The 13,911-nt window shown below is 41.1% G+C and overlaps 1 protein-coding gene across 1 annotated transcript in view; it reads left to right on the top strand.

Annotated features, from left to right (window-relative positions):
- Positions 1–13,911, top strand: part of PLEKHG4 (pleckstrin homology and RhoGEF domain containing G4) — a 3,374,045-nt gene that overhangs the window by 1,267,294 nt on the left and 2,092,840 nt on the right. The window contains exon 8 of the mRNA XM_044079537.1: positions 5,942–6,058. Within this exon, the coding sequence (XP_043935472.1) occupies positions 5,942–6,058 (117 nt within the window). The remainder of the gene's footprint in view (positions 1–5,941; positions 6,059–13,911) is intronic.

Raw genomic sequence — 13,911 nt, 5'->3', positions numbered from 1 at the left:
TACGTGGGCCAATTCTCATACATTTATCACTCATTACAAACTGTATTTGGCTTCCATGGACAGGGCTTCCTCTGGTTCCACTATGCTCAAAGGTGTACTCTCGTGAACCATCCGGGAAAAAGGTGCTAGGGACGCTGTCCCTTCCAAGTAAGAATGAAGGCGAGATAGGATAACATAACATAAAGAAGTTATGTACTCACCATAACGTTCCATGTTTATTGTCCATCTTGCCATTCATTCTTACGACCCCTTCCTCCTTCCCTTGTCCATGGACTCCTAGAGGACCTGGTGGTGATCTTTCCTCTTTATATGAGCTTTTTGACTCAGTTTGTTTCTCCTTGACAAGGGGTTATTTATATATATATGTCCCCTTTACATGGTTGACATTTCACAATGTCGACATTCATATGGCCGAGACCATATGATGGACATTTGAAATGTCGACCATGGAGAACCGGCATCTCCATACAGTGCGGAATGGAAAGATTTCCATTTTTCCATTTCCGGACTGTAGTGCAATCTCGGAGTTGGTATATTAAAGTTACGGGGGAGGAGGCCCCCATGGGGGTAAATGGGGCATACCCCCCCCTCCCCCCATCTAATCTAGCATCGTTAAAGTTGCTTTTTTTTTGTCTGCTTCTATGTTCAACATTTCAAATGTCGATCATATGGTCTCGGCCATATGGATTTCGACATTGTGAAATGTCGATCATACCAAGTAGACTCATATATATATATATATATATATATATATATATATATATATATATATATATATATATAGATATTAGTGTATTAGCAGCAAACAAGATCTGGAGAGTTGCACCATTGCATAATGGGATACCTAGTTGCCACGAACCAAGTTTGAGACTTTCAGCTGTGTATTCAGCCGAGTCAGAGCCGAGGCTCGGCTCTGAACCCATCCAAGTTAGAATGAATTGCAAGATGGACAACAAACATGGAACATTATGGTGAGTGCATAACTTCTTTTTTTGATGCAGTGGATGTCTGCAAATTGGGTGGTGGCCCCTTGGACAGTGTTGAGGTGGCAGTATGTATCAGGCTTCAGCCCTTGCCTTCGGATTTTAAGGGTCAGGTGCAGAATAAGTATCTCCTGCACTGCTGAAAGTATTCTAAGAGCTTTGCCAGTATGGGAATGGAGAAAGTATATTTTGCCAGTAGGGCTGACTGCAAGTAGGGGTGCAGAAAATAGGCAAGAGGGGCTGGAATTTACTGGAGACAACTGGCAAAGGAACCAAGATATTGGGAGGAAATAACTAGAGAGAGAAAGGTAATAGGGTGGGGTGAGGCCAAGAAGAAGTTTAGACTCCAGGTTAAAGATTGCCTTCTCTGCCAGGGATTGATGCCAGAGTATAGGCAGAGAGAAATGGATAGGGTAGTCCTTAGTGAAATACCTGCTCTATTAGACTTTTTAGTTGAATCTGGAACAGATGCTGCTATTTTAAAAGAGATAATTAGTAGGGCATATAAAATATTACATGATAACTTTGAAAATCTAGCAGAGGAGGTTAGAAAAGATTGGGAAGATAGACTGGAAACATAATTTACAATAAACAATGGAAGGATATATGTATGGCTCCCATGTGTGCAACAAAGAAATAAAAACACCTTTATTAAATTATTTCTTGCATTGCCAACTTTCACAGGTTGTTTTCAGATGCCTAGAAGAGTAAAGGTAAACCATGGAATCGGATAGGAAGATGTTTTATTTGTCAATCACCAAACAGAACAGGAATTCTTCATACAATTCATGGGCATTGGAATTCTCCATACAATTCATGGGCATTCTGTAGCAAACAAATTAGGGCACACTAAGGAAAATGGCTTTTAAAAAGAAGTGGGCATGGCTGCTGAAGGTGTTAGAGGCAGCAAAGTAACAGAAGGGGAGAGAATTCTTGACCCACTCAGGGAAAACCCCGGGCAATACTTACTACTTCCTCCCCCTCACTGGGCAATGGACCTGCTCATCACAGGGATGCCTAGTTCCAGCTGACATCCAACTGATGGGTAAAACCATAGTGTCTTGGAACAAGACAGAATTTTTTCAGTATATTCATTTATGGGAATGCCTTTGGTTTTCCTGGATCAAACAGGTTTAGCACTACTTATAGTAAATAAGCTGTGGGGCAGTAGACTATATTTCATTGGGCCAGGACTGGAAGGAATTACTTCTGATAATTATTACTTATACAAAATTAGGATGGCTGCTGGAGACAGTCCTTGACCTGCCAGACTGAGCAACTTCTTGGGCCTTAAAACATTGAAGATGCTAACACTGTAAAGCTTTTTTTTTCATTTCTGTGCAAAGGTTCTATGCTAGCCACACTGGATATAAAGGTTCTCTATCTGCATATCCTAATGCATCTGGATATGCCACTTGGGTGGCATAGAGGGATAAAACCCTGACTATAGTCCAGGCAGTCTGGGTTGAATTAGTGTGTCTCAGGCGACTAACAGAGTGGCAGGGAGGGCAGCATAGTCTTTTCCTGTGAGAATACCCGGTGGAGACTCGGGACATTGCTGGGAGGAGGCATAGTTCAAAGAGGAGGTGGGGCAGTAAACTGCAATATCTCCATTTCACACCTGCCCGTCATTCATAGTCATGTTGCTGCAAGAGATGGAGGAGTGGGTAGGGAATAGAAGAAAACTCCTGGATGGATGCAGAGATGGCTGAGCCCCTGGAATATCGCTAGGATCTATGACCGGCCCCAGCAATACTGGAATAAGCCCAGGAAGTCTGGAGATTAACAATTCGACCAGGTGTGGACATGGGGCATTGGGGAGCCAGGCTGGTAGAATGACAGAGACAACAAAAAAAGTGTATCCTAATCTATTAAGATGACAAATGCTTCTTCAGATTCACAGTGGGAAGAGCCACTTCCAGTATATCTCTGTGCTCTTTGGGTTCCTTACTGCCTCCCAAGTTTTCACCAAATGCCCGGCCCCAGTGTTTGCCTATTTGGGAACTGAAGGGATATGACATGGTCGACTGCATCATCTAAGCACCCTCAGAGCTAGAAAGGTGGATATTCCAGGGTGGCTCTTTTGTCACCATTGCTGTTTTCTCCTGCCCATAACCCATTAAGCAGTCTACTTAATATATTATGTCACAGTTACAGTTTGTCTCCTAGAAAACAGCAAAGTGTAAAGATTTCTCATATTTTTGTGGATGATTTAAAACAGTATAGTTCTTCATATGAGGAACAGAAAGCACAACTGCAAGAGGTCAAAATTTTCTCAGGTGATGTAATGTCATTTGGTCTTGACAAATGTGCAAAAGCAACCTATAAAGCAGGAAAACTGCAGCACAAGAGAATATCAGTCTGGGACAGAAATGTGATATAAAGGAACTTGAGCAGGAAGGAGTGTATAAATATTTGGGAATTGATGAAGGATCGACAATAAAACATGAACAAATGCCAATAAATTTTAGTAAGGAATATTTTAGAAGACTAAAATTAATTCTGAAAACAGCCCTGACATCTAGGAACAAAGTCCAAGCTATAAACCAATTTACTCTTCCTGTTCTAACTTACAGTTTTGGAGTGATTGACTGGCCTCAAGAGGGATTGGATCTGTTGGACAGGAAAACAAGAAAAATGTTTTACGCTTTTCAAATAATTTATAAAAATCAGTATATTCCAAGATTACATATTCCCTGTTTTGATGGAGGTATGGGCCTCTTCAAAATTTATTATATGTATAGAGCTATAATCATAGGACTGCATATATATCTGCTGGCATCACAAGATTCAAACATAATGAAAGTTTTAAAACATGAAGAGAACAAATCTAAGATGGCTTGCCTGCTGAGTTTAGCAGAAGCATATTAGTGTCAAGCAGGAATGGATATCAAGAAGTAGACAAAAATCAGGCAGCAACTGAATGTGCCAAAAAAAAAAAACAAACAATAAACAAAATAAATATAAGGCGAAGGATCAAATGAGTAGGCAAAAAAATGTGGAAAAGGCATTAATGTAGTTGCAGGTACAGAAAACTCCTCGGACAACCTCATGTAAATCAGAATCTGATGCAGGAATGGTTAAAGAGAGGTGAATTTAAACCAAAAGAGAAAAGGTCAATAGTGATGGCTCAGGATGCACATTGGTTTACAAAGCCCACTGAACATGTGCAAGAAACCGACAAATGCAGGTTTTGTACAACAGAATTGGAAACAGTCACACAACGTGTTCTTGGGTGTGATACACTTATGGCAGAGGGCTTGTATACTGAAAGTCAGAATAATGTACTGTTGCATTAATAAGGATTGTGCAAACATTACAATATGAGTTAAGATACTGAGAAGCATTGGAAATGTGAGCTACAAAGCATTGTATCACAATATATCACATGGGATCAACCATTTCCAAAAGTTCAAAAATAGATGCAAGAAAACCAAATGTAGTAGCCCATGAAAAGATGACAAAAGTAGCATCGTTCATTAAAATTGCTACACCCAGTGATTACAGTCATGTGCAGAGAAACAAAAAGTCATGAAATACCAGGATTTGCAGGCAGAAATGAGGGCAATGTATAAGAAGGATACCAAAACAGTTCCAATAGTACTAGGAGCAATGGGTCTAAAAAAATAGAATTTACAGTTATATGCTACTGATACATGTAATAACATATGAATTGCAGAAGTAATTTCTGGGCACATTGTGGGTGCTGCAAAGAGCACTTTGGCACTTTTGGCTAACATCAAAGATTGAAATAATACTAATTTCATGAACTTTAATAATATGTTGACTTAGGACTGGGGTCCATTCCTGTCTTGGTATTAGAAACCCAAAAGACTTGGAGAAATTAAACCACTAGAAATAGAGAAGATGATCACCTAGAGAAAACCCACACTGTTGTCTCTGGAGCTGACTGAATAATTTCAAGTTTAGCCTGGAACCAGAGACAAGGCAGATTTCTTTGTAGTCTGTGTTGGGCATTGGGGGGGGGTGGTGGCGGTGGTGGTGGTGTTCCTAAATGTAGCACAGGATCAATGCTTGCAGCTCAGGTAGATATTAAGAGCTTTGGTCCATATGTCATCATCCAAACTCGTAGTACAGTTAACCTCATTTACATATGAGAAATATCCTGTGTTTTCCGAGGGGTATCCGGTTGCAGCAAAGCCATCCTCTCTCTTTCTCTCTTTCAATGGATTCTTCTCATCCCATCCATAAAGAAAGAATTCCTTTAGTGGTCTGCTCAGGTGTACGATAATCAGGGTTGTCCTTTGTCATCCACCTTGCCAGGTCAGACCCTAACTAATGATGCTTTGAACCTGGCCTAGGAGGACTTTTGTGCTATTGACTTGGTGATTGTTCATACCTTTAATAACCACTCTAGTTTGGACCACCATTCCAGCAATGTAACATTCTTTGATATGGCTACAAATCAGTGTCCTGATGCTCACCTTCTGTATTTCGTTCTGTTCCATTCCACTTTGACATGATATATGGGGCATGTGTATTTTGTTTCTCCATGGTAGAAGGCTGCCTTGAAATAAGATATAACAGGTACTTTTGAATCTGTAACTTTTATAGTCGTAAAACTTGTTTTCTTGCAGGTGTAATCCCTTTTTCGAGTATCTGGTGGCTATAAAACTGGGAATCCCATTGACATGTGTGCTCCTTAATACTGATGTAGGAGTGTCATGTGCATGCCATACAGGGGAATGGTTCTTTTGTGCACAGGGGCATACCATGAGAGGGCTAGAGAACTGTATACCTAAGAGATCTATCCACTGCACAGACCGTCTTGAAGATCCAATGATACTGTGAGTACTTGCAAATCTGTTGCATTAAAGTGTTCCATTCTGGTAAATTTCCAGCTATGATCTTTCGAAATATTGCATCATATGTTTTGTTTTTAAAATGAATGTAAGACTTATTCCCCATAAATTATATTTGAATTTTACTTTTTGTAGTTTATTCTGCTTACTTCAATGAAATCTCTTCACAAACACATAGAAGGTGCTCAGCTTCCAACGGACTTTGATGGGGCATTTTCCTATAATCACAGTAACTGGTTGCATTTTCAGATGGTAAGTGAATATGTTTGCATGTAGATTTATGTATTATTTTAATATCACGATATGTATGTTGTTGCAGGAGTTCTGTTCAATTTCATTCTTGCACGGGATTAGTCATATATGCTTAGACTGAATTTAGAGCTTGAAACCATTGAGTAGCAAATGTAAATAAAAACAGTGTATAGGAAGTTATATTTTGTGTGTTTTATTCTGTCCCTGTTTACACATGGCTCCACATACATTTGTACTGGTAGATGTTTTCCTTTATACATTTTTTTCAAAGAACTCCTGTCACCTTTCTGACATTTCCAGTTGACATTTTTCTCAGCTTCATACCACAAGAATCAAGGACAAAGCCAAACAATAATGGAGAACAATGCTCCAAAAAAAGAGACAAATTTTAAATATTGGTCTTTTATACTTAGAAAGTTAATTGATTAACAAGGTCTTGCATTATCATTCATTTTTCCAAAGGATATGAAGACTGAAACTCAAATATCTTTTATTATTTAGTGTCAATAATTAACTAGGAAAACACATTTTGAGGAACCAGATCAAAAATATAAGGTGAAGTCAGGGATAGTTGAGTTTTGCTGTATGACAGTACAAATAATTTTCTTTCCACATTCCCTTTTATCAGTTATCAGTTTTACGTTTGGGTTACATGTACAGAAAGACTATCAGAGTAAAGAACTGCACTGTAGAAGTGCTTCATGTAGCTCATATTCCTAGTTCTCTTTAGAGAATTTGTGACTTTTTCCAAATTCATTTTAATTTTTAATGAAGTAGAATTTCATTTATATTGTTAAAAAATGGAGTGTCCGTTGAATGTCTAAGAAGCATACCAGTGATCCTCTTAAGAGAGAGAATTGAAGTCTGAATAGGGAGAATCAGCAATAATTACGAGATTGCTTTAGCATGGAGTATTGCACCCAGTCTGAGGTGTGGTAGTCCTGCAGTTAGCATGTAACAAGTAAGAGTGGTGTGGGGAAGGTGTAGGTGTGACCCTCCAAACAGACCGAAATTCCTTAGAAGTGTAACAGTGAAGTTTAGAAAATGACATCTTTTGTGTCGCATTTTAATCTTTGAAATTTCAGTGACAGCTCATACACTTCCAGTACAGAGCCTTGACAGTATCTGTAAGTCAGTGTTAATTTTGCAGCCAGTGAGTGATTTTATAGGTATATTCCTGTGTTCTGTTTACGTATTATTTTGTTAACCAGATATAAGCTATTATTTCCAGTAGCTTTTGGGAGCACTTGCTGTTCAATTCAAAAGTAGACTATCCCGTGATGTTCTTCATCTCACATTGCTGCAGTCCTTACATATGGGTAGTCCGCTGTCCTCGGTCGGCCCGAATACCAAAGTATTAGGCTGACTTCGGTCATGGGCGCTCAGATCTGACATCAGAGCGTCAGGGTATAAAAGCGCATGACCGACGTCATATCCTCAGTCTTTTTTGCCGCATGGTCCGATGCAGAAGCAGCGTTGCAAGTGCCGTTCGGTGTTCTGAAATTTTCGTATTCTGAGTTTCAGACCGAAACCAAGTTGGGCTAAGTACCCCGTTGGGGAATATTTTTTTTTTCTTGCCTCAGTTAATTCCGGATGTCAGAAAAAGTGAATAATTGTATTTCTTGTGGGAAACAGATACCGCATAGGGATTATCACTCTCTTTGCATTCCTTGTTTGGGACCGGACCACGACGTAGTCGGGTGTCGGTTTTGTGCTAGGTTTAATAAGCGCACTATAAAAAGAAGGTTAGATTGTGCTAGGTTAGTCTTTGGTAAGCGGTGTAATTATATTATGCCGTCGGATCCTCCAACGCCCGCTTCCACGAAGAAGCGCAAAGACAAATCCTTGAAACCTAGACAGGTTGATTCGTCCGTTTCGGACGCCGGTCCTGCAGAAGCTACAGTGGAGCAGGTGGATCCGACTGAAGTTTCTGTTGAGTCTCAGGGGGAAACTTTGATTTTGCAGGATGTGGCCTCGCAGGAGTCAGGTCAAGCTGAAGGGGCCTCTCAGGTTACTGTTCTCCCTTCTATGCCTAAGGTGGTTAGGCCTTCTGCTACTGTTTCTAAGGCTTCTTCTAAGGGCAGGTCTGTTTTGCCTTCCTCTGGTGTCCCTCCAGGTACTTCAGGGTCTGTGCCCAAAAAGCACATGCTTAAAATGGCAGAAGATTTGATTACTTTAATTAGAGGTTCTATGCCCCCTCCTGATAAGAGGCCCAGGGTGGAGCCAGAGTTGGAAAGTTTGGATCAGGCCTCAGATGACTCAGACTCTTCTGCTGAAGATATTCTAGATTTTCCCCCTTATTCGGATTCTGATGCAGAGGATTCCACTCCTTCTGCTTCTCCTCCAGAGGATTTTTCATTTTCAGAAACTCTGCATTCCATGAGGGAGCATTTTAAGTGGGAAGGACAGGATTTCTCTGATTCACGGAAGAGGCTTAGGGAATTCTTGTTTTACCACAGCATAGACCCTTGGCTATACCTCCTGTTTTGGATGTTGTTCAAGATGTTTTCTCGGAGGCTTCCCTTAATCCAGATTATTTGCCTCCTGCGCCAGTTAAACCGGACAGGTATTACAGGGTGCCTGAGGCTCATAAATATCTGTATAAGAGTCCTAGGGCGGACCCAGAAACTATTAGTCAGGGGCCTAAGGGTGTTCGAGCTTCTGTTGTAAAGAATCCGGTTCCTCTAGATAAGGAAGCTAGAGCTTTGGATAGATGGGGTAAGAAGGTGTATACCTCTTCTACTTTAGCAATGAGGGCTTTAAATTGCCAGTTTCATATGTTGAAGTATCAGAATTTCCTCCTTTCTCAGCTAAAATCTAAAGTGGATGCTTTGGCAGAGGGCATAGAGTGTAAAGAATTGCAGGATTTAGTACATGTCTCTGAACAGGTGGGTAAGCATTCTTTGCAGTGTGGTTTTGATGCTGTACAGGCCTCTTCTAGGGTGGCTGCCACTGGTTCAGTTCTTCGTAGGCACGCCTGGCTTAAGGATCAGAATTTGTCCGAGCATGTAAAAACTAGAATTCTGGATGCCCCTTTACAGTCTGAAGTTTTGTTTGGCCCCCTGTGGAGTCGGTTTTGAAGAAAATGGAAGACAAGGTTAAGTCTATGCAGACTGTTAAAGATTTTTTGCAGGTGCAACCTCCAAAGTTTAGTAGAAATTGGCCTACTAAGGGGTGGACCTACCCTTCTTCTGATTCTCAGTCTAGGGGTAGATCTGGACGTGGCAGGGGCAGAGCTCACAGTACATTCAGGCCTAGAACTTGGAGTTCACCTGCACAATCTGCAGGTGAGGGCAGGGGCCAGTCCTTTCGTAAACAGGCCCAATGACCTGCATTTTCAGCTGCCAGATTCTTCTTCGCTGGCAGCTCCTTTGGGAGGAAAGTTAGCACTCTTCAAGCAAAACTGGCTTTTAGTCACCCAGGACAAATGGGTATTGGACATTATAAACCGAGGCTACAACTTCTATTTCCATACATTGCCTCCTTTCAAAGGCATGCCAGACGTTCCTCCTCGGCAAAGGATAGAGGCTCACAAGCAGATTTCTTTACTTCTTCAAATAGGAGCTATACAGCCAGTTCCTCTGTCAGAAGTGGGACTAGGATTTTATTCTCGCCTGTTTCTAGTGCCAAAGAAAGGGAACACGTGGAGACCAATTTTGGATTTAACTATCCTCAACACTTATCTGGACATTCCAAAGTTCAAAATGCTGACGTTACAACAGCTTTTACCTCTGTTGGGAAAAGATCACTGGATGGTAACTCTGGATCTCAAAGAGGCTTATCTTCATGTTCCTATCAGGCCCAGTTGCAGGAGGTACCTGCGTTTTCGGGCTGGAAATTTACATTATCAGTTCTCTGCATTGCCCTTTGGCTTATCTACTGCGCCCAGAGTGTTCACAAAGGTTCTGGCTCCAGTGATAGCCTTTTTCAGGTTAAGAGGAATACAGATTTATCCTTATTTGGACGATTGCCTGATTATTGCACAACACAAAGACGAACTTCTGCATCATCTACAGTATGTGATGGTAGTGTTAAGATGCTTAGGGTATTCTGTGAACGAAACAAAGTCCAGTCTAGTACCCTCTCAGGACATGTGCTTTCTGGGTGTGAGACTGAATACAGCTTCCCAGATGGCTTTTTTGACCCCGGACAAACAAAGAAGCCTTTCTCTTTATTTCCATCAAATGTCTCTACAGTCCAGGCTGACTGCAAGGACAGTCCTTCAAGCCTTGGGGTTCATGGCATCTTGTATTCTGGTGCTTCCCAATGCCAAACTGCATATGAGGAAGCTTCAATGGTATCTCAAAAATGTATGGACTCAACACTGCCAAGATCTAGACACTGTCATTCAGATAATACCTTGCATTCAGAAAGAATTTTTGTGGTGGGCTCAGGAATGTCACCTAAACAAGGGACTCTCTGTGACCCGACCAGAGGCGAGTCAGATTCTAACGACAGATGCCTCGGACAAGGCTTGGGGAGCACACCTCAATGGAAAATGGGTGCAAGACACGTGGCCTGTCAGACTTCAACATTTGCATATCAACTTGAAGGAGATGTTAGCAGTCCAATTTGCATTGATGGCTTTCAAGGATTTACTTCACCCAGGACAGGTGTTGATTCAAACAGACAACACTACTGTCATGTGGTACATCAACAAGCAAGGGGGAACCCATTCGTACCCTCTTTGCAGGCAAGCGATGATTTTGTGGGAGACTGCTCTCAGTTTACACCTCAATCTTCAGGCAAGGTTTCTACCAGGAGCACAGAACTCCTTAGCGGATGTGTTGAGCAGACAAATTGTGGATCCTCACGAGTGGAAACTGGATCCTCGTGTTTCAAAAGTTGACAGTGTTATGGGGGACTCCAGACATAGATCTGTTCGCTTCTCCACTAAATTACCAGTTGCCAAAGTTTTGCAAAAAAAGGTTTCATCCCACAGCTTGGAAGGTGGATGCTCTATCATTCAGTTGGAGCAATCTTCATGTCTATGCCTTTCCACCTCTGCCTCTCATTCCCAAGATACTCCTGAAGGCCAGAATAGACAAGCCATCCATGATTCTGATAGCGCCGGATTGGCCTCGACAGCACTGGTACCCACTACTGAGGAGTTTGGTACGGGAGCCTCCATGGCCTCTGCCTTTGATTCCGCATCTTTTGTCTCAGGAGGGCAATCACTTCCTCAATGTCAAGATTCAGTCTCTGCATCTCACAGCCTGGCATATTCTGTTTTAGACCCTGGAGGGTCTCAGCTTCCACAACAAGTTTTGAATGTTATTTTGGAGGCCAGAAGGCCTAGTACAAGGAAAGTTTACGCTGATAAATGGAGGAGATTTTTTCTTTGGAGCAAAGCGAAGGACTTTGATGTTTCCAAGCCTGATTTAAGTGTTTCTCTTCTATATCTTACTGAGTTATTGGACAAGGGTTTGTCTTTCTCCTCGATAAAGGTTCATGCTGCAGCCATTTTTGCTCACTATGACTGTGACCCTCCTTTATTTTCCCATCCTTTGTTTAAACAATTTCTTAGAGGGGCAAAGAACATAAGTCCCCCACGTAGAGCTCCTACTCCTGCTTGGGATCTCAATTTTGTGTTGGAAAAGCTTACTCTACAACCTTTTGAGCCTGCAGCTACTGCCGAGTTAAAGTATTTATCATGGAAGACTGCCTTTTTGTTGGCCATTACTTCTACAAGAAGGGTTTCTGAATTACAGGCCCTTATGGCAGTGGAACCTTTCCTGATTTTTCATAAGGATAGGGTATCTTTGCGTACTAATCCTTCCTTTATGCCTAAAGTGGTTTCTAGTGTGGCCTTGAACCAAACTATTCATTTGCCTACTTTTTATGCAAACCCCCAAAATAAAGGGGAGAAGATTTTGCATACTTTGGATATTCACAGGCAGTTACGTTATTATTTGAGCAGAACCAAGGGGTTCAGGCAGTCTCAGCAGTTGTTTATTTCTTTTGCTTTGGGTTCTCAGGGAAAACCTGTTTCAAAACAAACTATTTCTAAATGGATTGGGTTTTGTATTTCTTTCTGTTATTCCCATCATGGTAAGGAGATTCCGGCTGGAATCAGACCTCATTCCACTAGAGCTACTGCCACTTCTACTGCCTTTCTAAGGGGGGTAGCTACAAAAGATATTTTGGAAGCAGCCACTTGGAGTTCAGTACATACTTTTTCCAAGCATTACCACCTTCCTCTTTATTCTAAGTCTAGGGCTGGATTTGCCACTGCAATATTACAGGGCATTTTAGCAGCCCCTAATGCTTTATGATTTTGCCATCCTCCCTTTACCTCTGCTTTGGGAATCTACCCATATGTAAGGACTTCAGCAATGTGAGATGAAGAACATAGTACAGTTTTGTACCTACCATAAATGTAGATGTTCGAAGATCCACATTGCTGCAGTCCAATTTACCCTCCCTCCTTCCCCTCTGTAGTTTGGCATGGTTATATGGTTTGGGTGATGGTTGTTGTTGGGCATGTTTTTGGGAGGTATCCTGTTTTTGGGCTGTGGCCTTTCTTTTTAGGGCCTTCTGACATCTGGGGCAAGAAAAGACTGAGGATATGACGTTGGTCATGCGCTTTTATACCCTGACGCTCTGATGTCAGATCTGAGCGCCATGACCGACGTCAGCCTAATACTTTGGTATTCGGGCCGACCGAGGACAGCGGACTACCCATATGTAAGGACTGCAGCAATGTGGATCTTCGAACATCTACATTTATGGTAGGTACAAAACTGTACTTTTTAGGCACTCTTTCGCAAGTAGGACTATCTCTTCTGTATTTTATAGATAGCAGAAATACCTCTGCTTGTGGATTATTCATGAAGAGTCATGTTGTCAGATTTACCTTAGAATCTGATGTTGTCTCTTCTGTCTCTCTTCCTCAATGGTTGAGTATACAAATCTGACCCAGTTCTAATTTCAGACATTGTATCCAAAGCTCAGGCTTCTGCCCTTAAACATAAACCCCTGCTGTCTGTCTAGTTACTTCAGATTTTTGATTCAGATGTGATCTCCATTGCTCAGGCTCAGTGTAGCTGAGTAAGTCTTTTTTTTCTTTTTTTTTTTTTTTTGGTGATTGTGAGTACTTTAGAAGATTGTTTTCTTTATCTTTACTACTTGATTTCCTTTTTCTTCCTCCCTTTACTGGCAGTTTAAAGTTAAAATGTAATAGTGTCGAGTTTGTAGTTAATTATCTTCTCTTTCTCTCTCTGTATGTCTCTCTGTCTCTCTTATGCCTTTGGTGCCCTTTCGCTGCACTTTGTAAAAACTGTTTTTTTAGATCCGATGAAGAGCTAATGCTCAAAAGCACTTATGCTAAAAGCTTTAACTGGTCGTGGCAACTCCAGTGGGTTTTCTTGTCATCATTTATGGTATATTTTACCACTGTGGACTTTTACTTCTTTCTTGGCTGCTGTGGATTTTTATTGCACTTGTAAAAGCAGTAGTTTTTCTGCATTATTTTTAGTGTAGAATTTAGAATAAGCTCTAGGATAGGCTTTCATATTATCATTAGTTGTACTGCTATGTTTTTGTGGTGTTTGTACTGTTTTTCACTGTCTGTTTTTCAGTGTTTTACAGCATGGCCAACAAACATACCTCTCAACCTCTTAGCTCAAGAAATCTGGGCAAAGCCAGAAGGTCCCAAATTAGGGACAATTTTTAAATATTGCTGTTGCAAACTTAGAATAATAATAAAATAACAGGTTTTGCATTAGCATTGATTTTATAAAGGGTATGAAGTTTGAAACTCAAATATCTGTCATTATTTTCTAACTTCAGTCTTCAATCATTTGCCAGAGATTTGTCAGAAAACCACAATTTTATGAGAAACAGACCAGAAA

This window comes from Protopterus annectens, chromosome 8.part0 (genome assembly GCF_019279795.1).
Source record: "Protopterus annectens isolate FY-2018-M chromosome 8.part0, PAN1.0, whole genome shotgun sequence".
NCBI lineage: Eukaryota > Metazoa > Chordata > Ceratodontiformes > Protopteridae > Protopterus > Protopterus annectens.
The sequence above is the reverse complement of the archived record's forward strand: the minus strand, read 5'-3'. Positions and strand labels throughout refer to the sequence as shown.